The sequence below is a fragment of the Harpia harpyja genome, chromosome 18 (genome assembly GCF_026419915.1).
Source record: "Harpia harpyja isolate bHarHar1 chromosome 18, bHarHar1 primary haplotype, whole genome shotgun sequence".
In the NCBI taxonomy this organism is placed as follows: Eukaryota; Metazoa; Chordata; class Aves; order Accipitriformes; family Accipitridae; genus Harpia; species Harpia harpyja.
Window position 1 is genome coordinate 2,090,748 of NC_068957.1, and position 27,308 is coordinate 2,118,055.

The window sequence follows — 27,308 nt, forward strand, 5'->3', positions numbered from 1 at the left end:
GGTAAGGGATCTCCATATCTTTATATCAACCCATGAGCTTTTTCATCTTACTTTTTCCCCCTGTCCTGTTTGGGAAGGGGGAGTAATAGCTCAGTGGAGTGGACATATGGGAGCTGGCCACAGTCAACCCACCACAGTAGCAAACATTCATTTTTGCTACCCTAAGTACAGTTGGTGCCAAAACCGCTTGGCACAACCCCTGTGTCACGCCTGTAGCGAAAGCCAGATGACTGTTGATCATAAAAAAGCATGATAGTAGTTGTTTCTGTTAAGGTTTTTGACCTCACTTGGCTGTGCTTTGGTTCCTTGGTGCCTCTGCCGTCCATGGAGGTCTCACGGGTTATTGCTTATTGAAGATAGACATGTGGTGGCAAGGTAGAAAGAGAGGCTTATTTGACTGAATGCAAGGGTGAGCCTTTCCTTGTCCATGAGGTGTCCAGGGCAGTAGCAGCTGCATTAATAACCTTCGTTTTAATAGAAATAGTGAGTGTAATGGGTTTTTTTATAGATACAGGGACTGTTCAAGAGCAGTAAGAGTAAAATGGATGAGAGCAGAGAGTGAGCTTCATGCCGTTGTGTCAGAGTGCTGCAGTGTGACTGCCTGTTCTCCCTCTGCTCGGGGGAAAATGGAGTTTTTCTATTGTCAAACCCGTGTCTCATGGGCTGTACCCCTTCTTGTTCCTACTCTTGCATCCTTCTTCCACCTGAGAGTAGGATTGGGAATTGAGGGAATTTAACCCTGTTTAATGCCTGGCATGTGGTTCTGCATGTCACAAAGGTAGATAGCAAACCCAGGACCACCGTATGAAGCTGTAGCAGGGAGACAGGGCAGAGGTACACCAGTGGAAGGGAAGCTTTAGGATCTGTACGAGCAGGAGTTCAAATGTATTCCCACAAAGGGTTTGGAGTGATTTCCATTGCTGTTGCATATAGGGTATTTGTAGTTTTAATTGTGTTCACTTAGGGTGGAACTCACTTGAGGGGAACACATGTGTTTTGTGTAGCATTGAGTGGTGGCCAAGCAGCTTTCATTTAGCAGTCCAGTTCCAGTAAGGGATTTCCTTGCTGGTGCCATAGCTATAGAAGGAAAAACCTGGCTTGGATATTCTGTGAGTTTTCTGATATTGTAGTATTTCAGAATTGCGTTGGTTCCAGGAAAAGGCTCATCCTGACTTTTCTCTGAATGCCTGCCTGAAGAGACTGAATTCATTGGGAGCGCCTTGCCAGTTCTTGGCAGATGGGGCTGGTGAAGATGACAGTGACATGCACAGGGACGCTTTACTGTAATTTCCTCTTTTCCTCTCTGTCATGTACTCTGACGTATTTAGAGTCCTAGCGATTTGCAAAACGAAGATGTGATTTATGGTATTCTGTGTATACTTTGTGGTAACTTTGTTAATGCAGGAAGTTTATTTGCGGTCACTAAATCTTCAGTCATTTAAATCAGATTTAAGTTGCTTTAAAATTTATATGGTTTGGGAGCAAAATTTCAGCCTCACTGAAATCAATGGCAAAACCACCACTGCCACTGGGATAAGATTTGACCTGTGATGCTTTAACAAATATGTCTTCTAAAAAAACTTTCTGCTCTTAATTGCATTCCTTTGTTCTTTTTTCCTTAAGTCTTGTGAAGACAACAATCTGAAGACAATGCATCTGTGACCCCTGATACCAGCTTGTGAGTTGGGGCGATGGAAGTTATAGAGGGCCGCCAGCATACTGGTCCTGTGATAGCTCCAAATGGATATGCAAGCAGGATTTTCCAAGCAAACATGGAGGAAGGGAGTACTGACACACTGGAGGTCTGTGGTGCTGAGCGCTGCACCTCCAGTGATGCAATCTCAAATGAACGGGAGGAAGCGCCCAGGTATAAGAAGGCGACCAAGGGCAACCGGATCTGGAATTTTGTTAGACGAAGGAAAGGACTCTCTACGAATAAAGGAAGACCCCAGTCCATGATCCTACTGGGAGTTACCTCTGAGGTCTCAGAATTAAAAAAAACATCCTTCTTGGACAGGGTAAGGCCATTAAAAAAGGGAAGAACCTCCAGGATGCCTAAGAATGTGGATTTGAGAGCATCCAGAGTTCAGGTTGCTTGTGACCCTGAGGAGGACCATCAAGCCAGCGGGCAAAGAGCTGTCTACAGGGTTAAGAAACTGGGTGACAGTCGGAGGCCCTCCCGCCACTCATATGCGGGGTACATTGACGATTTGGATTCTTCTTTTGAAGACATAGAACTGAATATCAGCATTCCTGAAACTGATGCCAGTGAAAGTAAATGTCTCAGGGATATTAGTGTCAGATTACACAGTGAAGATAATGATAGTAACTGCCATAGAACACCAGCTAGAAAAAGCGAGTCTTTGAATTTTGAAAACTTTAAGAGTCCTGCAATTACAGAAGGGGACAATCAAAAGAGGTGTACTGTGCTCCCACAGGAGAGCAGAAGAGGAAGAAGCTCTGATGTCTGGAGCTATCTGAAAGGAATTTCATTAACTAGCAAAGATAATTCAAAGCTTCCAGATCAAAGGGCTGAAACCAATTTCCAAAACTTACAAAATATAACTGATCATTCTACTCCTTATTTTGACTTTGATATGAGATGTGAGGAGAATCTCAGCCAGCGGAAAAAATCAAACAGTGCAACCAAAGCCACTCACTTTGGGGGTGTTGTGAGGTTCTTCACCAGTGTGGCCGAGGCAGCTCGGAGGCTGCGAGGCTCCTCAAGGGCATTTTCACCTGATGAGAAAAGGCCTCAGCGGAGTTTCCGAAGCTGGAGGCAGGATGTTACTTCCCACAAGGAGGACTTGGTTATCGAGAACGAGAGTGCAAGGGCCTTCTGCACGGTGGGAGCATGTCTGCAGTCCCCAGATTCAGGCACATGGGACAATCTGAGCTTTGAGAGTTTGGTAGGGAAGGAGCCCATGCAGCACTGCAAAACCACAGGAGTGTCACAAGACATTGGTTCCTCTGCCCTGGGCAGTGAGAATGATAGATTTAATGAAACATCACTTTCTCCCTTTGGGCCAGAACCATCCATCTCCCACCTGCCAGAGCTTGCAGATGACTGTTTCACTGAGCTAAATACTAAAGACCCCTCCGAGGATCTGATTGGCATTCCACAGACAACTCCGACTAAACAGATTCAGGATTCGGGCCGTATTCCAGAGAAGACACAGGTTGTGGGTGGGGACCTGCCATGTTCTCAAGGTCTTCCTGTGAATAATCTGGATACTGCAGACCTGGGCCATTCTTCAGCTGCAGATGGTGACTTTTCTGCAGTAACTGGGGCTCTGATCCACCTTCCACAGACATTGCTGGCTAAACTTGACACCGAGGACATGGTGTGTGCTCCAGTGGTTGCTAAAGACATGGATCCATCTTCAGCAGTGGCTCAGGAGCTTTCAAAGACAGAACTGGATATGCAGGACTTGAGAAATCCTGAGCTGCCTTTGCAAGACTTGTCTAGAGGTGAGCTGGGGATTCGAGACTCTGGCAGTACTCTGGAGAAGACACAGGTTGTGGGCAGGGACCTGCCATGTTCCCAAGGTCTTCCTGTGAATAATCTGGATACTGTGGACTTGGGCTGTTCTCCAGCTGCAGATGGTGACTCTTCTGCAGTGACCGAGGCTTTGATCCAACTTCCACAGACATCGCTGACTAAACTTGATACTGAGGACATGGCGTGTGCTCCAGTGGTTGCTAAAGACATGGATCCATCTCCAGCAGTGGCTCAGGAGCTTTCAAAGACAGAACTGGATATGCAGGACTTGAGAAATCCTGAGCTGCCTTGGCAGGACTTGTCTAGAGGTGAGCTGGGGATTCGAGACTCTGGCAGTACTCTGGAGAAGACACAGGCTATGGGCAGGGACCTGCCATGTTCTCAAGGTCTTCCTGTGAATAATCTGGATACTGTGGACTTGGGCTGTTCTCCAGCTGCAGATGGTGACTCTTCTGCAGTGACTGAGGCTCTGATCCACCTTACACAGATGACCCTGGCTAAAGAGATTCAAGACACTGGTAGTACTCTGGAGAAGACACAGGTCATGGGCAGGGACCTGCCACGTTCTCAAGACCTTCCTGTGAATAATCTGGATGCTGCAGACCTGGGCTGCTCTCCAGTTGCTGATGTTGACTTTTCTATAGTGACTTTTTTAAAATGTGCCACAGTTAAAGGACAGGTTTTAGAGCAGACTGATTGCCGCATTAAAAAGCGTGGTACCACTTCATTTGTAGAACAAAACTCTGTGGAGATAACGGACAACGGGGAACAGTTTAACTGTAACGACGAGTGCCATCCGTTCCAAGTGCACATCTCTAGAATTGTCTCCTCTGGACGGCTCAAAAATGGAAAGGTATGAGTAACTTTTACTATAATATTTTCAATAAGACCGTGCTGTTATACATCTTATGAAGATGCTTTGCACTTGAAAGCATTTTTATGTATCCCTCATTGGGGTTTTCAGTTAAGCAGACTGTCATAAGAATGATGGCAGTAGATACAGCTTTTATATCAGTTTGAGAGGAGCCAGTTAACTGGCATATCCCTAAGCTATTAGTGTAAACCTCCAGAGCTGCTCTTCCTATGACCCTTTGGCCATTTGTTTCTATCAGTGGCTCTAGAAGAAGGCTGTAGCAGAAGTTTATATATTTGTAGGCACTACCGTTAATTTTTTTCCTCTCTGCATTTAGTTAATTTGAAGTAGAAACTTGTAAGAAGAGTGCTTTCGACAAATTTAGAGTTTTGAAGTGTGCTGTGGATAAACAGCATTCAGCAATTGCACTGTGGCCCTTGGGTTTTCTTACCTAAAAAAGTAGTAGGGGTGGTGGTTGTTGATTTTTGTTAGGTGGTGCTGGTTACAACACAGCATCTAGAATACCAGAGTCCTGGCACACAGTGTAAGAACAGAGGAAAAAAAAGAAGGCCCATGTCCTGTATAGCTCATCAGATCATTTCTCTGGCAGATCTAAATGAGCTCTCTCCTTGCTCCAAACCTGTCAGAAGTTGTGTGGCCTCGATAGTTTGGTGCTGAGCCTGTAGCAGAAAGCCTTGCCAAGGGGCTGGGTGCATAATGTGAGCAAAATGCCTTCTTAATGTGACTACACGCTGAGTGGGGGTCTGGTCAGAGCTGCCTTGCATCTGTTTCTACACAAAATGACATAGCCTTTCGGGATGTTAAATATCCATCCCTAGGTGAAAAGTGGGCAATGGTGGTGGCTCTAATGATGGCAGTGCATTCCTGTTTGTTACAAGCAAGTCTTTCAAGCCCTTAAGATTGTCAAAACATTTGAGTGGACATTGCATTTTGCACTAGGTTCTGGGTATTACAAATCTGTCTTGTCCAGCTTAACACTAGGAAACTTCAGAAGTCCCATGGACAAGGGAATCATACATGCAGGTTGAGAAAAGGCCTCCCGAAACCAATAGACTCCCCCGTTAACTCTCAGCCTATCGCTGTAGCACCTGCGCATGTATCTCTGTGTGTGGAGCAGAAATCTGTGAGCGGTAGCAGTCATAACAGCTGTGGCAGGCTCGTGTTGCTCTCTGCCAGTTGTGGAATCAGTACAGGTTTGTGGAGAAACCATGGTAGGACCCAGTGTGAAGCCCAGCTGTTTTCTTTTGGATCCCTGCTGATTAGCTGAGACTGAAATGATGACTTTTTTTTTCAAGATGCCAGGTAGGGAAATTGGGTCAATTTGTGAAGAAACTTTCTCCTTTCCTTTTGGGCTTGGAGTGACCAGAGATGTTACAGAGGTGATGACATTGTTCCCTGTTGGAATAGGGGTCACTGTAACTTCTAGCCAAGAGGGGAAGTGTTTGAAAATTGGCAGCAGATTAGAAATGCTGGGGGAAAAAAATCTGAACTTCTGACTCCCAGCTAAAATGGGCAGTACCATTGTTAGTTATTCCTGGATTTGTTTTTCTGCTCCATTTTGTGTAATACAAAAAAATAAAGACAGCTCGCTGTGTAATTCCAGGCACTTATGAAGTGGGGTGAATAGTGGTTAGTCACTTCTCATGGTCTCTGAAGAAATGTTTTTAGGAGGAGCTTGAATGAGAGGGCTGCGGTTTGATATCCCTTCACAGGGACCAAGCTGAAAGTATTCTGGGCAGGAGCAAGATAACAGAGGCACAAAGGGATTGAGTGGAGCAGAGGAAAATATTGGCACTCTTTTCCTACATCAGCCACATCTCTGCTAGCTGAGGGCAATGGCTGCATGCCTAATCGCAGAGCTCTTAAGGCAAAATCTGAGCAATTTCCCAGGTCAGCTGTGTGAACAGGAGATGCAGTAAGCCCCAGCTCAGCTGTTGCAGCTTACAAACATTACCAAGAAACTTAAATATGGTGCTTGAGATAACTGGACAGGAAACCTCCCCCAAGTTCCCGTCGAGTGTGGCGATAGCAGTACAACCTCCGGACTGCCGTGGCTTCCGGCTTCACAGAAGGCCTGCTGGCTTACTAGGCAGAAGCAGCAGGATGGAAGGGAAAGCATACAGCTCACCCTGGTTGGTGGTAAACACCTTCTGCATCCCAGAAACTCGGGCTAGAGATTTAGAAATGCACAGTGATCTGCTGGCAGCATCAAACCCAGAGCAGTTAAGATTGAGGCTAAAGAAAGGACACCCTTGGATAGGAACGGACCTAGAGAGTCTGCCAGCAGCTCCAGTAACAAATGTCCTGAGATACCCGAGGGATTTGCTTGCCTATCTCCCATCAGGGAGTGGCACTCGGAAACGTTTTACCAAAAATAAACATGCAAGAGGAATAACTTCAGCCTGAGCGTGACAGTAGCAGTAAACTCCAGCCTCTTATTGTTTTAGGGCTAAATCCAGCTCTTTGCTGGCACCTGTTCACCAGTACAGTTGTTGGCCCTCCTGCCTCCACTCCAGGCTGCTCTGCATTAACTGAAGGATTTGTATTTCAAGTGAAATGCTCAACCACAAGTAGGGAGAAGGTGCTGCCAGGATGGGGTGGCTTGGCATGGTCAGCTGCTGTAAGCCAGTGCTCTGGCAGTTTTAAAGTGTGCTAGCAGCGTAGAGCAGAAGTAGCTCAAGCACATATTTTCAAAACAACATACAAGCTGTCCCACAAAAAGCAAAAAAGCACTGGTTCTCACTGAGGCTCCCTGCCTGAACGTGTTAGGAGATGGTATAAGAGATAGAGGCTGGTGTAGCACAAAGGGTGCTGGACTGGGATTTAGGGGACCTGTGCATTGGTCCTAGCAGTATAGCAAACCTGTTTGGCTGTATTCTCCTGCAATTAATGCCCCTGTTTCTTGCTTTCCTAGTCTTGCCTTTTAAAATTTTCATGTCTTTGGGCAGGAGCTGAGTGATGTTATAGACAAGTAACAGCTCAATAGGATTTGATCTTAATGTTGTAAAGGAAGTAGCATTACAGCAGCATTTAATAAGAAGAGCAGCTGTAGAAAGTTAGAAAACCACTTACTTCTCAAACTGTCCTCCTGCCTAGTTGCTTTCAGACCCCATCCCAACTTCTCATTTGTTCCAGGAACTTGTGAAACAGTGGAGATAAAAACATTTTGGAGAATTGAACAGTAAAGGTCAAAACAGATTGTCAATTGGAAATGAATTACTATTGCACCTTTCACACTGCTGCAACTCTGGAGTGAAAGTGCCTTCCTTGTTTTGAGAGGTAGATATGAGAAATTAACTGAAAGATGACATAGAAGTTTTACCAGATTTTGGCTAGTTTAAGGCTCTCACTTGCAAACTATAAAAGTCTCCATTTTCCATGTCCCCACTGAAGTGAGTTATCCTCATCCCACCTCTGAAAACACCACAGCATCCCAACAGGGAGAATGCTGCTGCAGGGAGTTAGGCATAACCTCAGAATTTGTATTTGACCACTTCCGGTAGCTTGAGATGATGCTTAGGTGGAAGGAAGCTTTGATACCACATAGACTACTTTGTGGTTCCAGCATTTCCATTGGGGTTTCAAACCACCTGATGTGTCCTTGGACAGGGTTTGGGGGGGATTTGATACCACCTTTTGGGAATGACATCAGGAAAGGTTGCAAAATGTGCATTTGACTTCATATTTCAGGCATCAGTTTGGAGTTTTTAGGACCCAGAAACTTGATTCAGGCTTATTGCTGGCAGAGAGATCCTCCCTGTTCATCTCGGTGTCACGCACAGGGACTGGGCACTGCAGAGCATTTCGGCTTGTGTCACTCTTGCAGTGAAGGAGCAGAGGGTTTTCACTGCAGTCTTTCTGTGCCCTCTGCTGGCTTATTTGTGAAATAAGAGTTTATTTTTATGGAACAGAAAACCTTATCTTTTCCTTTAGGATTTTGAATTTTATCTCCAAAAGGTTTACAGACTGGAGCTTGCTGCTGGCCGTTGTGGCTGCACATAGGCACCACTTGGCTTTGTGATGCCATTTTCTGGGGGAATTATGATTGCCAGAAGTGTGAAAATGAAATTTCCACAGGCTTGTCAACCTGGGCAACAGGTATGCGTCCCATAGGATGAGGTGCCAGGCTGATGTGGGGTGCCCCAGGTTTCCCAGCCAGTTTGGTTTCAGAGCTTTGTAAAGGGCGCTCTGATCAAACTCCCTTCTTGGCATCACAGCGGATGGTTGCAGATGTTTCTCTTGAGCAGCCTCAGAGTTTGTTCCTCTGAGTCCCGTACTTAGGAGCCAGCCTGTCCAGGTGCCATAAAGGTGCTCTTTGTTGCAGAGCGTGATAACGCTGTGAGTGGCCCATACTGATGGCACAGGATCGGTGCTTTCACGGCGTTATTAGGTTTTGTGATTCCTGTGCAATAGCTGCACACTGTGTTGCTGTGTGTGGGAAAATCAGAGACTCTCCCTGTGCGGTGGGTCTGACTGGAAGCACAGGATTACTGATTTGCCTGAGTGTGTGCATGCCAGAGGATTTGTCTGCAGATTTGTTATCTGATAGCTGGGGCATATCTCAGATCCTCCCACAGGTTTGGAGTTTTACTTTAGTGCAGCAGCTGCAAGTGCCTTTTCACGAGAGGAAGATACAGCAACTTTCTTTTTCTGTGTTTGATGAGAAATTGAAAGTGATGTGCAACAAGTTCTCTTAGTGACCTTTAGCTTGAGATTGTTTTATTGTCTCTCTGCTACAGAACATTTTGGGAGCAGCTGCAGAAATGGGACTGCTGACTCGATTTGTCTTTTCTCTTTCCGTTCTGTTGAATGACATTAACCAGGAAATGGGTATTTCTGAGAGATCTTCACAGCTCCCTTCATCACCTGGTTATTGGCAGTAAACTGGATTGTGTCTCAGCCTACTGCTGGTAGTTGTGCTTACAAAAGACTTCATAGTCCTTGCAAATTAAGAAATAGTACTTTACTTTCTAAATCCTGCTGTTGCCAAAAGAGCACTATACTCCTGTCTGTAGCGAGGTATGATTTAGTTGCAGAATGAAGATTCTGTGTATTTATGGCTTTTAATATGGTTATGTCTGACAATCATCTTATTTTTAGAGGAGACAAAACCTCTATCTCCAAGCTGTTCAGATTTTTGTATTTTTAATAACCATGAGGTGCTAGCAAAATCTTGAATTAAAGCCTATATTTAGTGCTATCTATAGTGGGGTAGGGTTTTTTTGGAAACATATTTTTAGCATTGTCAGGGAAAGGCAGTTGAGTTTACAAAGCTGATAGGCTTTACATGTATATATAACCATCCGCTGAACACATGGATAATTCGGATTTCCACATGTTTTCTTAAAATACTTGTTGGGTCTTGCCTTCATCTAGTTCCCAGCCTCAAAATTTACACCAGGCCACCTCCTGCCATCCTTGGTGCTGTCAGAATAGTGATATGAGTGGGGACCTCTGGGCATTGCTGGCCTATATGCTAAAAGGACTATATGTCCAAAACTTCTCTGGGTGGAAGGTTTTCTTTGGCTTTTACCTTCTCCCAGGTGTTATCCAGTCAAGAGAAGTGTACTAGGACACTGGACACAGTCCCAGTAGTGGGAGTAGGGAATGGGAGATCAAGCCTTAATTCATCCACAGACTCCCACTGTGCCTTTGGGGTAATTACAGCCTGTCCACTTCGTTCTTAATCTGTAAATAAAGATAGTAGCATGTCAGTAAAAACTGGGGCTGCTGGAGTCTTGAGGACAAATACACTAAACCATATGAGGCACTCAGTTATTAGCAGGGCCGTGGAAGTCTGACAAATCTGTCCCTAATTGAGTCTAGAAGCCTCCTAGTGAGGAGCACCTCCTGTTTTCTTCTCCTGACCTTTGTAAACTGATTTTTCTGCTGATTTCTTCACTCTTAAGATTATGTATAAGACTTCCTCGGTGTCACATGTCACAGACAATAAAATGAAAAGTAGGAGTTTGAATTGTGATTTTTTTAAAAAATAAAATTCTATTCTGCAAAACATTCCTGTACAAGTTGTCTCTTTCAGGATCTTTTCCTCCTGAAACAGAATAAAAGTTGGAGTCACCCCAAAGTGAGGGAAACTCCAACATTTTTTCTCCAGTTAGCTGTAAATGCTAATTCATTCTCTGGATTAATGTTACTAAATATTAAGGTATAACTGGGGTATTTGACCACTTTATGGGTGCTTCAATCAACTGCAACTATCTTACTGTTTCAAGTCATATTTTGTAGGCTATTGATATAGAGGACGTTAGCGGCTGTTATCAGTCAGCTTCCAGAGAAACTACTGTGATAATTTCTGCTTTCCTCTGTGAATCTTTCAGGAAAAATAATTGTTCTAGTTTTGCTAAAAATGTACCTGGTCATTGTCAGAGAATGAGGTCCCAGTTTTCTTTTAAGTGCTGTGTTTTGCCCCGTCCTTGCATTTGGACCATCTAAAACCTGGCAAGGGCTGTAACTTGTGTTCTCCCTGGAGATGAGGCACACTATAATAACTAAAAAAACCCAATTATGGTGGTAGGTGCTACATACATTAGGGAGAAAACGGTGTAGAGGGCTGTGTTGTCGGTGGCCCCCTGTAACAGATGTTCAGAGGAAGGTGCAGACCAACCCTGTTTGGTGCATTGTGCCCAGCTGGGGGTGTGTGTGCACTGGGTGCTTCGGGACCCTGTTCTGGTCCAAAGAATGATGCTGTAGAGAGCAAGTGTTAGAAATGCTGGGCGATGCGATTATGAGCTAACCTTTTAGCAACAGTAGCAGGACTTTGGACCTGTTTTGATCAGCAGGGATTATTACCTGTGTTTCATGTCCTACAATAAGCTAAACCCCAATATTTTGGGAAAAGACCTAGAAAAATTCATAAGGGTAACACAAAGGGCTGAAGCACAGTCCAAAGCTGATGGTGCTTGGTGGATTTGGTACGGAGCAAGGCCAGGCCATCTGTAAGCAGCTAAGTACATCTCCCCAGTCACACCAGAAGCTACCAGGAGAAGATGTAGAGTGGGTAGGAAGTATCTTGGAAGAAAAACAGCTGTGCTTATAAAGAGACTTGATTTTACAGATAATGGGTTGCAGGAGGGTTGGTGCATTTGTATTAGACCTTTGTTAGCAGCTATGTGATGTAAGACTCGGCTTTTGAAGGAGGACAGTCCATGGGTCTGGTATGTTCTTTTGCAGTTGTGTATTCCACCAAAGTGATTCAAGTCCATCTACATGTGAAGAGTCCTGTCTCTTCCCAGAAGGCTCTCTGTACCCTCCCGATGACTCCAGCAGCACGGCAATAATAGCAACGCTGATATGTTTATTCACCTCCTGTCCTCTTCGTAGACCATCTGTAGGCTTCTGTTTATGGAGTTGGAAAAGACCTTATATGACCTCTGGAAATACCTGGAAGGGAGTGTTTTGTTAAGATTTTTGGGAATGAGGAAAATGACATCCTGTTACTAATTTAATTAACTTTTACATGGATCTTATTATCAGGAATACTGTTGAGTTTTGCAGGAATTGTTCTTGATGGGTATTCCAGCTTTATTCTAAGAACTTGTAACTTTTATTTTTATAATAGTATGGGCAGATCCTATTACAAGACTGCTGGATGAGCACACACATAAACAGACTGTTCTCCTAAACCTCACCATTGCAAACTCATTGCTCAACTCCATGACTATGTCTTTCAAGTGCTGGAGAGCTTTCTGAAAAATCCTTTTGTTCCATTTTCCACTTCTTACATGTCTCTTGAGCATGACCATACATGGAGACCAGTGGTGACTGATAGCTGTAACCTGGCAAAAAAATCCAGACATTAACAGTCTCCTGTTTCCTGTAGGCCACCAAAGGATGCATCTCCTAGTTCATTTTGGGAGTGCCTATTGAAGCAGACCTCCCAGCTCTCCAGCCTCAGTGTGCTTTGAATGCATTAATTGCTCTTGATGACCCTAAACAGTCTCACCTGGGGCTTCCACACAATACCCATGGGCCTGGCAGCCCATTTAAGCTCTGCCCTGGGTGCTCAGTCCTTCCTTGAGGAACATGGGAGGAGTGCTGGTCTCCAGCTCAGCCACAGCTGTGCCTTTGCTTGGCCATGGGCCCTGCTGGGCTAAACATCAACCTCGGGCCCGATTTCCTGGCTTGACCTTGGAGCTGCCTCACCACCATGGACCTGCCCAAGGATCACGGGGCTTTGCCTGACCTTGATCTGTAAACTGACTCACCTGCTTTACTGTGGACCTGCTTCATCACCTGAATGTCCCTAATGATCTGAAGTCTAGCTGACCTTGGATGCCATATCCAGACCTGGCCTGGTCCCTTGCTTGGGCACTGTGGCATGGGGCTGGCGGATGAGGCCCCATCCTGCCAACCAGGTTATCTCTTTGGCTGCTGGTTTGCTGTCTCAGAAAGCAGCCATCCCTTGCTGCACGTTGTGAAGCCAACTCAAAATGTTTTAGCTAGTATTGGCGCCTCAGCACCAGCTAATTCACTCCCTGTGTGTGCTCCTGCTGGGACTTGGTAATGTGGGAGCAGACAAAATGCTGCACAGAAAGCAGACATCTTCATCACATGTTACTCTCAGAAGTGCCTCAGAGGCTAAGTGCCACTGCAAGTTGTTGGACTTAAACACTGTGAGCTGTGTTTAAGTATGAGCCCCATGCAATGGCAGTTAGGGTACTCCAACACCAGAGCTGTCAAGTCTTAATATTTCAGTCAAAAAAAATGAAGCAGGTGCAGATTGCAGTGAGAAAGTCTAAGGTGTGTTGCACTGTCCAGAAAACTATATGTATTATTATATGTTCTGTGATTGCTTTGTCTGAGGTTTGACACATGATAGTAAAATTCTTCTCTGACCCTTTTCTTGCCAGCCGATGTCTCATCCTTCTCAACCATCCCCACAAACACCACCCTTCAAGGTCCTTGTGGAGAGATGTCGCTCCGAACCCCTCTCCCAGAGCACCCCGATGGGGCTGGACCAGGTGGGAGGACGCATGCAGCACTTGCTCAGAAGACGCGGTGAGTAGCTTTGAGGTGTTTTTTGGTCTCATCCTGCAGAGCAAGCGAGGGGCAGTATGGGTTGAAAAGTCAGAAATGTGGCTTGCATCCATGCTTGTTACAACCCTGGAGCCAGGTGAGGGAGCTCTGTTAGCCACATGCTAAGGAGTTTCTTGCTAGCTAATAAGATCTTTTTGTATCCAGTGTATTTATGAAATAATGTTATTTTCTCTCTTTAATGTCTCTGAACACAGTCCCTATAAAGTCCCTATAATTTGGTTATGAGAAGATGAAAAGATAGGCACATAAGGTGTAAAAGCTGTTCAGCAACTTCTGTGCGAGTTTTCATTTGGTAGTTTCCTCTTGGCTTTCTGTCCTCTTACCAGCCTCTGTTGTGAGTGCTTGCCATTTGGAGGTGGCAAGTGGTGATGGATACTGAGATCACAACTCAAGTCTGATGTTTGTTTGGAAACACAGCAAGAAGTGAGGTTGTTTTTCTCCTATGCTTGGGTACTCTTCCTGATCAAGAAGAGAATCTCATGAGCCAAAGACTATGATGTCCTGCTCAAAACGATGCTAGAGAAAGCACTACAGGATGCATTTGTTGGAAGGGTCTTGTGTTGGCAGGTAAATAGGCTGATGGTTGAATAGATGACATCATTTTTTGAACCTCTAATTAAGAAGATTGATAATTAGAGTAAGGAAATTATTTCCTGAAGGGATGCTGCTAACACCAAGAATCTTGTGATTTAGCAATGGGCAAGTACGGGAGTGCTGCCAGACTGCTGGCATTGCTCAGGAGCACACAGGGGATGGTTAATGGATGGTGGCAGCACATCAGGGTTAAGAAGAACTAGGAAGGAAAAGCCAAAGTGGCTGCCCCTTTAATTGATGACTCTTCTGTCGGGGTGCACACATTTCAAACGCATGGGGAGTAACACACGCATCTCTCAATGTGAGCATTACTGTGTTTGCACATTGCTCCTGAGTGCTACTATATCGGCACGTTGCCTCTGGAGCCTGATAGCAGCCTCTTGCTATAATCGGCACTCGCACTGCAGCTTGATTTTCTGCGAGTCTAGAAAGTGAAACGCGTGTTGCTAAAAATAACAGCAGGCTGCCTGCGTCAGCATCGCGTTTAGGAAATAGGTCTCAGTGCAATCTCTCTCCCAGCAACACTGGAAGAAAACCAGGATTGCTGCCCACCCAGCCATGCCAGGGCTGCAGCAGGGTCCCAGCTCTGCTGCACTCTGTGCTGCTGTCCTGGGCAGAGCAGAGTCCCCACCTATTTGATTTGGGGGCAAGGAACATTTAGTGTGTGTGTGTTTTGCCCCTGTAAGGTAAAGGTGACCTGAACCCCAGGAGCGGGGGTGTGGATCTCCGCTCTCCCAAAGCCTGGGACCACTTAACCTTCGTTATCTGGTTTCAAACCCCTCAGGACTGACACAGTCTGAAACCTCTGCCTGGGTTAGAGGTGCATCAGGAAAAAGAAAATTAGCGTTGTGCATCTTTCAGGGAAGAATTCCAAAATTTGGCTGTTTTCTGTAGATGCCTTTCTCCATGAATGGGATGACAAGCCTCCAGGGGATGGGAACACACATAGGTGTGTGTGTATACATACACAGGCACATATATGTGCGCTGTCCGGACCATGTGCACCTGCTGATAGGAGCCTGTGCTGGCAGTTGCCGTGGGGGCACGAGTGGTGCTCAGCTCTGTTTCCTTCCTCCCAGTGGCTGTCACTCCAGGCTAGGGGGACATGAAGAGTCTGACAGAAGAAGGGATTAAAATCTAACCTTGCCAAATGTGGGAGGGAAAAACCCTGGTCTCACACAGAATGGCAGCTTCATCCCCAAAACAGAGGGATAGGATGGGGAGCTGAAAATGTGGGTTGATTAGAAAAGCAGACCTTAATTTTGAAAGGTGAGTTGCCAGCCCTCCTCCACCATTTGCTGCTTCTTTACAAGCTGTTTTGTGCTTGGGTATGTACCATCTGTAAGGCCAGGCTGAGATTTGGTGTAAATGGTATAGCTCACTTAAAGCTAGATCAGAATTGCATCTGTGAGGGATTGGCCTGAAATGCTTGGGGTGAGAAGTAGCCCAGTTTCTTTGAAAAACAGCTTTTATGGACTTTTCCATTTTTGTTTTCTGCATAAATTCGAGGAGCTGTTTCTTTTTCAAGGCATTGCATCATATGGACCACAGCAACTGTAAAGCTGGGATTTCTGCAGGTCCAAACTGCAGAGGTGCTGTTGGCAGTTATGACCCAAGGAGCTATTGCACTTTTAATTCTGGTGCATGCAGATGAGGCTTTTGTGCTACCTAGTGCTCCTGGGAGAGCATTCTGGCTTCACACCCAGCTTGTCTGACCCCACCTGCTTACACCACCTCTGAATTTGGCTCTCGGCTCTTAGTTTGTGCCTGCGTTTTTGTAGTATCCAAGCTGCACTATTTTTCTTGTATCCCAAGAGCACTGAATAAAAGCACCTAAATATACTCTCTGCTCTCTTTTTCTAAAGAAGAGGTTGAATGAGTCTCTTGCAAACAATTTTGTTTCTTTCATTTAAAAGAACAGCCTCCGCCCCCAGCCTGAGCTAAAGCACAGCATTTATCTTTTGTCATTCCTTTTTTTTCCTGTGGATTTTATCCTGGCAGCTGAGAACGAACAGTCTTCAAAGACTCTGAAGGTGCGCGGGAACTGCAGGAACGGTGGACGTCGATGGAACCTCTTCAAGCCTGGAGCTGAGAAGCTGCAAATCAGTAGGGTAAGGTGTTGTTTGAAATATGCCTCTGCCTGCTTCAGGGGTAGTATTTACCTCCCGCATGTTTAGCCTCAGAGACTAACAATATGCTTTACTAACAGCTTCCTGAATCTGTGGTTCCTTCAGCTACAGATGGGGATTTTTTTGTTATTAGAGTTATTTTGTAGCAATAAAAAAATGGGTGTGTTATCCTTCCCCCCTGGATTAGTTTCCCTTCAATGTATATTGAAGGCTTTATGGTGTAACGGAGGCATTGGGCCTCCCATTTCTTTGGCTGAGTGTTCCTTGCAGGTGGAGGAAACTGTGTGATGTTTCAGATCGCCTATAGATTTGCTCTGTTGTTTTGATGATTTTATTTTTTTTCTTTCCCTTTTTAACCATGTGTCCTTTGGGTTTGGTACTGCTACCAGCACCGTCCCTGTGACAAATTCATGTCACTGATTCTTTCCCAAAGTGTTTTGCAAATATAGGCACAATCCACTTTGTTCTTTTTTTGTGAGTGATGCTTCTAGCGGGGGAAGTTAAAGCTGTTGTGGGCCTGGGGATGTCCATGTCTTTCTCTGGGAAAAATTCAGAAAAGATGGCAAAAATTGTAGCATTCGTCTGATATGTTTCCTTGCTTGGGGGGGGGTTGTTTTTCATCTATGCTATGCTGTGCATTTGAAGTCAGGAGACTTTGGTTATTCCATGGTCTTGTTTTGGATTTGTATTACTTGTGAGTCTTGTTTCACAGGTACCCAACATATAAGACTCTGAGTTGTCAAAAAACCAACAGATTTGCTAGCTGGCAACCTACGTGATACAAGGAGAGTTTTCTAGTGAATAGGGCAGAAGAGGTTTAGCCCTTGTTGTTCCTCTAGGGCAGACAAACAAAGGATGATCTGGGAGCCAGGAATTTCCCTGCTGGAATCGAGAGGGGGAACTGACCTTCTGCAGTTGTGTCTCTGTGGCTCTTTCCCTCCCCGTCAATGTCCTTCCTTACCAGTCCATTATTGTATTCGTTTTCCCTTTGATATTTGATGAACTGCCTTCCTGAGATGTGATTTCCAGGGAGGACCTGGCCTCTGTGTCTGTTTTTCCATCATGGAAGCAGTAAGTTGGCAGTGAGACTGACTTCTCCAGCCTGCTTGTGTTGGGTGTTGGCTTCCAGGGAACACGTGTAGGGATGGACCACTGGTATTTCAGTCACTTGTGACTTTCTGGAATGCCATCTTGCATCACTTCTGTTTTCTTTCCTGATTTTTTTTGTGGGCTGAGATACAAGCCAGAGGATAGATAGACAAGGAGTTCAGCCCTTCCTTTTCTCTCCCTTCCCTTTGGGTCCTACCTTGTTTCCCAGACATAAACTGCTTCTTTCAACTCAGGAAGGCTGTTTTGGTTCTAGGCATGCTGAACATCTAAGCTCCTGGAGGATAAAATCATCCAAATTCAATAGAGCTGTTTGTCCTCAGGGCCAGAATAAAGGCAGGCAACTGAAGAGTTGCTGTTACAGCAATGAAGTATCCTGTTGCACAGTATGCAAGCCCTACCTTGGAATATCATCAGGTGTGTTATTCATATAAACTGTTTCCATGTTCAGGATCTGGTGCTGACCAGTGCATTGATATGTTTGGTCTACCTTAATTAAACACTTTCTTAATCTCTTAAGAGGAGCCATATGTTTTGCAGCCTTCGTAGCTGTCCTTCAGGCCCTGCTTGGAAACCAGGGTGTTATTCTGTTTTGACACAGTACTGAATGCATGAGAAACAAGATGGTCTGTGTCCTGAGTCATCTCAATAAAACCGGACCTGTTTCTGGTTGCAAACAGAGCCTGACATTAGAGCACCCTTACAAAGGCAGCGGAAAACTGAAACTTCAGCAAACCAAAAATACTGCTGAAGTTTGGGAAGGGTTAGTTAAGAAACTTTGCTTCTCCAGTGGTGATATCTAGGAAGGATGTGGAACTGGAAAGTGAAATAAGCTTCTCATGAGCACAAAGACCTGTGTGTGACGTTTGGCTTAGACACAGGTGTGCCAAAGACCCGTGCATTACTGGGACAGAGAATGGGGTTTGGGTGCTGATCAAGATGCCCTCAGAGACTTGTTCAGCCCTGCCATTAGGCAGCTTGTTGCTCAGCCTGAATTATGGCGAACAGACAGGTGTGAAACCTGTGCTGGGGTTTATAAATCAGAGGTACTGTGTTAAGTGCTGCAAGAGTAGGATGTATAAATGTGGCTTACAATAGCAGTGCTGGAAAATTCATCTGTCGCCTCTGCCCCAAGCTGAGTGAAGATCTACAGATCTGTAAATCACCTCTTTGCCAGAAAGGAATTTCTTCTTTGGCAAGATTTATAAATTTGAGGTAAGATTTGTGGGCTTGGCTATCTCTTGTCAGGTGCATTCATTGACAACTGATGACCAGTCAGAGAGCAGAGCTAGCAGAAAAAGGAGTGATACTTCCAAACCAGAGGCCGGGCTTCTGCAGAAACAATGCCTGATTTCCATCTTGAATGGGAATGTGTGAGGTGGAGAGGGCAAGAGGAGACTGACAAAGCATTGGGCTTGTCTTAGTGGCATTGGTGCCATCTTGGCCCTTGGAGACATGTGGGTGGCTGTGCAGAAAGAGCATTGGTATCACTACATGTCATTCAAAAATGTGGAGCTGTTGATGGGCAACTGCCTTGTGAACCCTTGGAGGCTGCTCATTTGTTGCTCTGTGCAATGTGCAGATTTTAGCAAAAAACATTCCCTTCCCCTTCCCTTCCTCTCTTTTTCTCTTTTTCTCTTCTTCTCTTTCTCTCTTTCTTTTTTTTCCTTTATTCCTTGGTAGAGTTGTATGTGTGATTTAGAAATGGCATCTCTTAACTACCTGCTAACCCAGAAGTCTGAGGGCTTCTCTGGGCTGGGAGGCTGATCCTAAGCCCAAGGAGGAGTCCCCCTTGTTAAGACCACTGTTTGTCACTGTTGTTTGTCACATCTGGTAACAGTGTCCATCATTTTGCAGCTGGTTGCATCTTAATCCATCTGTCTAGACAGCAGGGATGGCAAAATGCAGTTGCAGAAGTAAGTGGTGGTAGCAGGAAAGGAGAGAAGGGCAAGCATCCAATCCTGTCGTCTATCTCATCTTCATCCTAGAAGTGCACATGTGCATGCACAAACCTGTGTTTTTTCTTACTGCTTGTGGCTCTCTTCTCCTATCAGTCATGCCCAAGCTGTCCTAACAAGTGAGCGTCTGCAAGTCTGGGCACAAGCTTTAGAAATCTTCTATGGAGTAGGTAAGGTTTATTGTTCCCACTTTGTAGGTGGGAATAAGAAAACTGAAGCACTAGAGGGTGGTACATGTAGAACCATGCAATAATTTTTGTTATTTCTGTCCTAATTTCAAGAAGCAGGGAAAAAAGTAAATAGGGTTAAACTGAGTCAACTTTTAAAAGCTTTCAGTGTTTTGGGGTTTGTTTGTTTGTTTTTTTCCAGAAGTTCACTTAGCCTGGAAAAAACTCTGAATTGAAACAGTTTATGTGCAAAGCATTTTGTTTTAGCACTTAGGTCACTTAGAGCCTTTGCTTTTATGGGAACAGTTTGGCACAATCAAGACCAACTTGCATGGGACCTCAAGGTGCCCAAAACAACTGCAGGCTTTGCTGCAGCAGGCAGCTGAAATGCCAAAGAGTAACCTGAAAGGCTGCCCTAGCTCTGATGGGGCCCTCAGCATCTATCATGCCTCTGTGATTTACCTTCAGGCAGGTCCTGCCAGCTGGGACGTGGCTGATCCCTGGGGACAATGGACAAGGGGAGAAATGTGTTACTTTCTCCAGCCCCAGAGCAATTCTGGGAGATGTTTTATGGTCTGGATGGCAGAAGCAGAGGTTGATAGTCCCATCCTGGACTGGCTTCATTCTGACCCCAATCACTGGCCTCTGCTGCTATTTATGAAGGGACTTGTTGCATCTAGTTAGCTGTCCAGTCTAAGTCGTCTCAGCTCTTTCCAGAGACAAATGCTGTGGTGATATACTCCAGAAGGAGATTCAGCCCATGTTAAAATCGAAACCATCCTCTCAATGTGTGGAGGCATGTGTGTGTTGGTTCTCTCTAGCCTACCTGTGACTAGAGATTTAATTTTTAGCCTTTAACTTAGCAAAGATGACTGCAAACATTCCTGTTCTCTGCTCCTTTTCCCCCTTCCTGTCTTGTGTGCTCTTGTACAAGGAACTAAAGCCCAGATTTATATGCTGGAGGGAGCCACTGTCTAATTAGTTAGAATGGACACTTTGCATGAGAGCCAGCTTCTTTGACATCCCCTTATACTAATAATAGGCAGTACTGCTGTGCAAAGGTGTTGAATATTCACAAAAACCCCACCAACCCAGCCTGTCTTTTCTCTTGTCTTAAGTCATGAGCTATTTTCAGAGGCTGGTGGGGGGTTGTCATTGCAATGACGGTGGATGTGCAAGTCCACAGCTCCCCAAAGCTAATTCCCCACTGGCGTGTTTATGAGGAATAGGAAATTCAAACAACATGCAGCCTCCGAGAGAACAGAGTGAAGGGAAAGTTGATTTGGGTCCTCTCTCGCTCACACTGTGCTGCAATGAATAGGGAATGCTGCTTGATATTCAGTACCAGCTCTCCTGCTTTCTATTTTTATCTTCTAGCATAATGCTGAGTGAGCATTTTGTTTAGTGGGGTTATTTTTTTTCCTATTTGAAATGTGTCCTGCACCATGTTTCTCTTGCCTTGCTACTTAGGGGAGGAAGGGGGTGTGGCACAGATTATGGACTGCTGCATTCTGATACGTGAGCTGTATGTAATCGTAGTCATTTTTTAGTCCTTCTGTCCATGTGAATAGGCTCACAGAAAAGGATACTCCTGTGGCTTTCCTGGTGCTAATTAGTTTAAATATCAGTGTGCTGGTTACAAGAGGTTTATATGCACGTATGGAGGGCTGCCAGGAAAATACATCCTCTTTGAATCTCTCTTCCCTCATTTTAAACATTCAGTACTTCTGCTGGCAGGGTATGTCTGATCTGTATATTTTTGGGGGGTTTGTTTTATATGTTGGTAAACCTATTATGCTGCTCTACTTAGCAGTGCTCTGAAATCTTTATATAGTTTTTTCCGTTGTTTTCTTCCATGAAGCCACTCTTAGCCATTTATAAATGTTTTTTGCAAGTTCTGAAAAACTCTCTCTGTGCAGTATTGTTAAAAAAAAATGAATAAAAATTGGCGTGCTCATTCAAGAAGGAAACAGCAATTCAGTCCAGGCTGACAGATCCTGATGCCCCTGTCTCAGAGCCTCGTAACTCTAACGCTGTTATATGGTCCCCATCTGTCTGTGTGAAGAGTGCTCAGCAAAGACCTCTGAGTTAGTGGGGTGTGCAGCAGTGGGCAGCCTTTTAAGCACCTGAGGTCTGATGTGTCTAATCTGGTTTAGTTTATCAACTGGTCAGAGCACGGGGAACATTGAATGAATGTGTATAGTCTCCGGTGAACTCTAGGTCATCCCTAAAACCATTTGCATCCATTTCGCATGAACGGACCGTGCTTTAAACTTGCTCCCCAGTGACTGTGATGAATATTAGTGCAAAATACACTTCAGGATTCCTAGTACCAGAAGTGAGCAGTACTTACAAACTTACCATGCTCTGGTTATTTTGTCTTGCTTGGAAATAACATTTAAGAGTGCTGTGTTTTTGTACAGAGTCGTGCTGGGGGGACGTAAGCCTTGATTACTTTGGTGTTACACTAACAGTACCATAGCATGAGTGTTGCTCCACCACACCTGGGGACGGACAGGGCTTCAGTGAGTGTGAATCCTTACAGGAAGGAGAAGCTTGAAATGACAAAATGGTGAACTTTGAGTTGTGGGTTTCTGTTCTGGGAAGCACAAGAGAGAGATTTGAAGTTCCAGACTTAGAAGAGGTTCTGAGCTGTTTAGAGGTTACATGTAAGCCTATATTAAGAAGAATCTCAGCTTCCAGTTCATGATGGTCTTTATAGTGCAATTGGACCTTGGGGTGTTTTCTGTGCAACTGCAGGTGGTAGGTACTGCATCCTACATAGTATTAAATGCATGTATAATGGTGACTGTACATAATCACCTCTTCTATAGTTCAAATTAAGCTCTCTATCCTCATCTTAAATATCAGTTTAGAATGGATCCTTTTCCCTTTTGCTCAGTAGTTCTACCTTGATTGCTCTGCTTCAACTCATTACTCAGCTCTGTCACTGTGTTTCACTCTGGGATATGGTTTATACAAAAGAAGCTTTAATGTAAACTCAATTTGTGTTGCGTTGCTAAAACCTTAATGACATTTTGCTTGGCAGCAGTATATACTCTGTGTGGTTTGCCCTTCCCTAGTGCACTATGTTCTCAATAAACTAAAGTCCATGGTAGGTGTGGCATGAAAAATCTCTGAGTAAATATTGGAACAAATGCTTTTGTAGTGCTTCCTAAGCTCTGGCTGCATTTGTGATTCAAGGCCACTGCAGTGTCACCAGTATTTAGCTGAAAAGGAGCTAAATTTGGGAAGGAAAGGCGAAAGCACAGGTCATAGCTTCAAAATCTCTTCTGTAGCTGCTGAGATGTGATTCTGAGATGCATCTTCCATACAAAAGTGCTGCTGAAGTGACTGGCTAGGTGAATACATCCAGAAACTCATCAAGGGATGAAGGGGAAGCATTTACCATGTGTGTGGCTCCCTGTAATCTCAGAGATGAGGTCCGAAGCGCTTCACTGCCTCATCAGACTGACATAGCCAAGGGCAATTCCCTTTCGGCTCCTGTGATTGAGAGCTGCAGTGTGGAGGTGGGAGGGCTGTCCTTCTCCTCCTGTGGTGTTGTGAGCTGTGTGCAATTCCATGCTGTGTCCAAAGCTCTTGATCTGTTTCCATTGACGCCCTGGAAAGAAGATCTGGGACCATCCCCTCTGCTCCTTTCCCCTACCTGTTCTAATCTGATGATACTCATGTAATGTGGAGGGGATACATTAATAAAAAACAAATACAGTGCACCTAGCCACACTGCTGTGATGCTTTGACTTGCTGTGATGCTTTGACTGGCATGTAAAAATCTGGGGTTGCAAGGAAGGTGCTGTTGCTTTGGCTGGATTTTGCTCTGTGTTTTGAAATTAGGAAGCTGAAGTAGGGTTTGGGTGACAAGCTGCCGCTACCTAATACCACAGGTAGGAATAGAGGTCTGATTTTGTCCCTGGTTTTTTCCTACGGAATTATAGTGGTTTTCATACCTGAATTAAACTGGGGACATTAACCCAGCACTGTGCTTGAACTTGGAGAATGAGGAGTATAAAATTAACAGGATGAGAAGCTGCAAAGGCAACTTGGGTATTATATTAGTGAAATCACATGGCCTGCAATGAGGTCCTCAACGAATCAGGGAAAACTTCATCTCTTAATGGACTGCACAGAATATAGAGAATAATTCCCCTAATAAATCTCTTTCAGTCTCTAATATCTAGGGAAATATATTATCCTGTTGTCCAAAAACCTTGAGAGATCAGTCTTATCTGAACAAGAATAGACATTTCATGTTAGCTCTGTCTGGTGTGATAGGGTCAGCGGTTGCATTCCTGTGCAACTGGAAGAAAGATGGAATAACAGCTGGTTGCAGTACTGCTGTTACCAATGTTAAATACGGTTTGCTATCATAATACCAAGAAAGACTGCATCAGCAGGATGCATTGCAGTATCCTTTGAAGAGTGGGGGAGGCTGCAGAGCCTGAACCACCATGAGCTGGCATCAGAGAAACCACCCCCTTGTCAGGGACACAGCACAGAGACTGTGGCTGTTGGGGACCACCTTCAGAGGGGTCTTTGGCCACTGGCCTTGAACCACTCTCACCCTCAGCAGTGGATTTAAGTTACGCTGAATGGAGAGCTGCTTGGGCATTGGTCGCTTCACAGATGAAGGTGTGTTTTCCTGCAAATCTACATGCTAACAAAATGTTGTCTTTTGCAGTTCTGCTTGTCTGCTCTTTCTTTGTGTGGTCGTGTCAAATGTAGGGTTTCTTCCCAGTGATGCTATATATGATTTGGTAAGTGAGAGAAAGGAAAGCAAAATAATTGCTGCAAGCCAGAAAAGGCCTGCTGTAAACCGCAGCTGTAGTGGGATGCCCAAGAAGCAGAATCCTCCAAGAGAGATGAGTCAGTACTGAATGATTCCCCTTTACACTCCTCCTCATACAAGAACTTGCATATCTAAAAGCAGAAATAACTCCACCACTGTCCTTTGTATGACGGGTGCTCCTTAGCTCTCTGCCTCTTGACATGCTTCCAAATTTTTAGGTGAATTTAGCCTTGCCTGGGAAAACAAACAGGTTCCACTGCAGCCAGGCAATGATTTGTGACTGCCTTTTAAAGGGGACTTGCTATGCTGAAGGGGTACTTGGTGTCTCTGAGATATTTAGATGTGGAAGTGGTATGTCAAATCAGCATCCGCATAATGCTGTGGAAGGGACTGAGCAGAATAGTGAGCAGCATGTTGCCAAGCAGTGACAGGGCTGCCTTGTTGCAGTTGTCTCTTGGGCACTTAAATGGGCTGCAGTCAGGTGATATCCTCTAGAAAGCGGGAAAACAAAGAGAGGAAGGTAAATTAAAGCTTTGCAAGACTTCACCATAGCAGTGATGCACTCGGGTGTCTTGGCAATGATGTCTGTGTTCCTGGAATTGCACAGGGCAATGCTGACAGAAGCTGTCTTGTGGGATTGCCTTTGTCTTGTGAGTGTTGACTCCCAGATGTTCAGCTGTGTGGGCCGCTGCTGACTTGAGCACCTCTGGGAAATTTCCACTGTCTTTGCAGTACGACGGACCTGGGCTCTGCACTGTAAGGCTTTCAGTTCCACAGCGATTCCATGAAATGGTTAAGAAGCTAATGCAGTCTTTTGCAAACAGGTATGTTATTTTGCCTCCATCAAGCCTGCTGAACAGTGTACTGTTAGGTGTTTTCCCTGTAATTGCACTGTGTGGTGCTTGCTGTGTAAGTCCCCCGCTGAAATACAACACAGCACAATCGGCCAGCCAACGCCATGAGCAAAGCTCCCAGGATGTGTTGTTTCAGTGCAGGGTAAGAAAGATGTTTCTAGACTCTCCTCCCATCTCTGGCAGCTCAGTGATTTGTGCAGGTGAGAAATTTCTTCCTAGAGATGAGGAGGGAGAGCTATTCCCCACCACAGTCTTTGTCCCTTCTCTTTACTGTGGCCAGGGTTTGTAAGGGATTGAGCTGCTCGTGGTCTTGTGTTATTTATCCGTGTGACTTCACTGGAGCCAATGAGTATGTAAAGTGATATGCCTCAAGCCCTTTTAATGTTGGGTGCAGGGGTGGGTAAGGGTGATGGATGAGGGAGAAAGATAGTGAAGGGAGATGTCTCAAGTATAAACCGAGCAATAATTCTGCCCAAATATGAAGTTCTTGCTCAGGCAACATCATCCTGGGAGGCAAAGCTTTCGTTGGGAGTGAAGTAAGAACCTTAAGCACTGGTACTTTCAAAACAAGGATGTGCTGAAACAAAAATTGTCAATTCTGCTGGCTCAGTCAACTGTGCAGATCAGGAAGATGTTCAGTCCCACCTCTACAGCATTTTGCAGTGACAAAGTTGTTGTAGAAATGGATTTTGTCCATCTTTAGCCAGTAGTTGGGGACTGGACAAGAAGAACCAGTGGTTGGATCTTTTTGTACACATGATTTATTTCTCTACATTCTTTATTAGAGCCATCTCTTTCTCTTCTAAGATACCTCACTTTTATTTTTAACACTGGACAAATATCAAATATTCCTCAAGAGAGATCTGTGATTACAGCTCAGTTTTGACAGTTGAGAATAGTCCAACTGACATATTCGCTTCATCTGAAATGCTGCTATTTTGAGCTCTGCTTTTGTTTTTAACCATCAGTGATAAGTTTGCATTTCCTATGAATGATATTTTGGGTTGACGTGAGTTGTTACAAATCAGGTCTGCGGTGGATCTGGCTGCAGTGTTTAAAACTCCACTGTGTAAAATGGTTATCTTCCTGTGTGAGTTTTGTTCTGTCTTTTCTGACATGCATCTTATAAGTGCCTCTGCAGAAAGACTTTTTTCCTCCTTTTTTCTTTTTTTTTTTTTTTGCCTTAAGATAAAGGCAAGCCAAACTTTACAGGCACTTCTTTGCGAATCGGACATTTTCCAGCTATTATTTTGCAAACTATTAGAGCGGCAGATCATGAGGTGGGAACCCAGTTATGCAAACAAAGCCACGTCATTCTTGGCCAAAAATAGCTTCAGTACTTGTGCATTAAGGTGGAAATGAAGGCCTTTGGTGTACATACAGCAAACAGCGATGGGAGGGAGGCGAGAGGGGAAGCTGCAGATTTTTGTTTAGAGCCTCTCAGGAGATAGTGTGTTTTCCAGAGATGAGCAGAGTATTGCTGCTTATAATTTCAGTGGGATAGGAGTTACTGCCTTTCTTATATAAAAAGGGGACAAGGGTTTTGAGAGATGGCACTCGGTTCCCAGGGGTGTTAATAATTTTTACCATCCAGGTCCCACACAGAGCATGAAGAAATACTGGAGAATAGTTTAAAAATGTTTTCTTCCCTTTTCTTCCTCAGTCTATCTCTAGCACAGTGAAAGCCTGTTCATTTCTGCAGTTTTGTGTGATTCTTAGATAGCCTGTCTGTTCCTTGCTGTGGGAGATGGTTTCACATCTCATTGTGGAGATGTTTCCTTTGCTACCTTGGCTTAAGTCTTCATCTGTTTTCATTTCAGCCTCATTAAGCACTGCAGTGCCCTAAATAATTTTGAGATCACCCTACCAGCTATTTGCTGTGTACTTATGGACATGCTGCCTGTTAAATTTACTGGGTATTTGCAGCAGGGATGTGGTCCGGCTTCCTTTAGTATGCTGCATGTTACTCTCCACCAGGCTTAAAATAAACTTTTTTCTTTCTTCTGTAATACTGCTACACTGAGCTCCCTTTGTAGTGATGTGTTTAATTGCAGTTTGTTATCTGGCTGTTAGAGATCATATGACGTTTCTGGCCCAAGATACAGTTTTGGATAAATAGAGGAGATAAAGTAGGAACTCAGGTATGGAAAATGCAGCTTGTAGTTGTGCAGATGTAGTTTCCATTGGATTAAAGCCTCCTTTTTATGAAGACTTGCAATTTCTTATCTCACAATACTTTTCTGGGATGAGTCGAAAGGG

General features: G+C 44.7%; 1 protein-coding gene across 4 annotated transcripts in view; it reads left to right on the top strand.

Moving 5' to 3' along the window:
- The window catches only part of ARHGEF9 (Cdc42 guanine nucleotide exchange factor 9), a 227,929-nt gene that overhangs the window by 30,832 nt on the left and 169,789 nt on the right, over positions 1-27,308 (top strand). For all 4 annotated transcript variants that reach the window (XM_052813733.1, XM_052813735.1, XM_052813731.1 and 1 more), the window contains exons 2-4: positions 1,624-4,355; positions 13,247-13,394; positions 16,029-16,138. In XM_052813733.1, coding sequence (XP_052669693.1) covers positions 1,692-4,355; positions 13,247-13,394; positions 16,029-16,138 — 2,922 coding nt within the window. In that variant the 5' untranslated portion in view covers positions 1,624-1,691. The remainder of the gene's footprint in view (positions 1-1,623; positions 4,356-13,246; positions 13,395-16,028; positions 16,139-27,308) is intronic.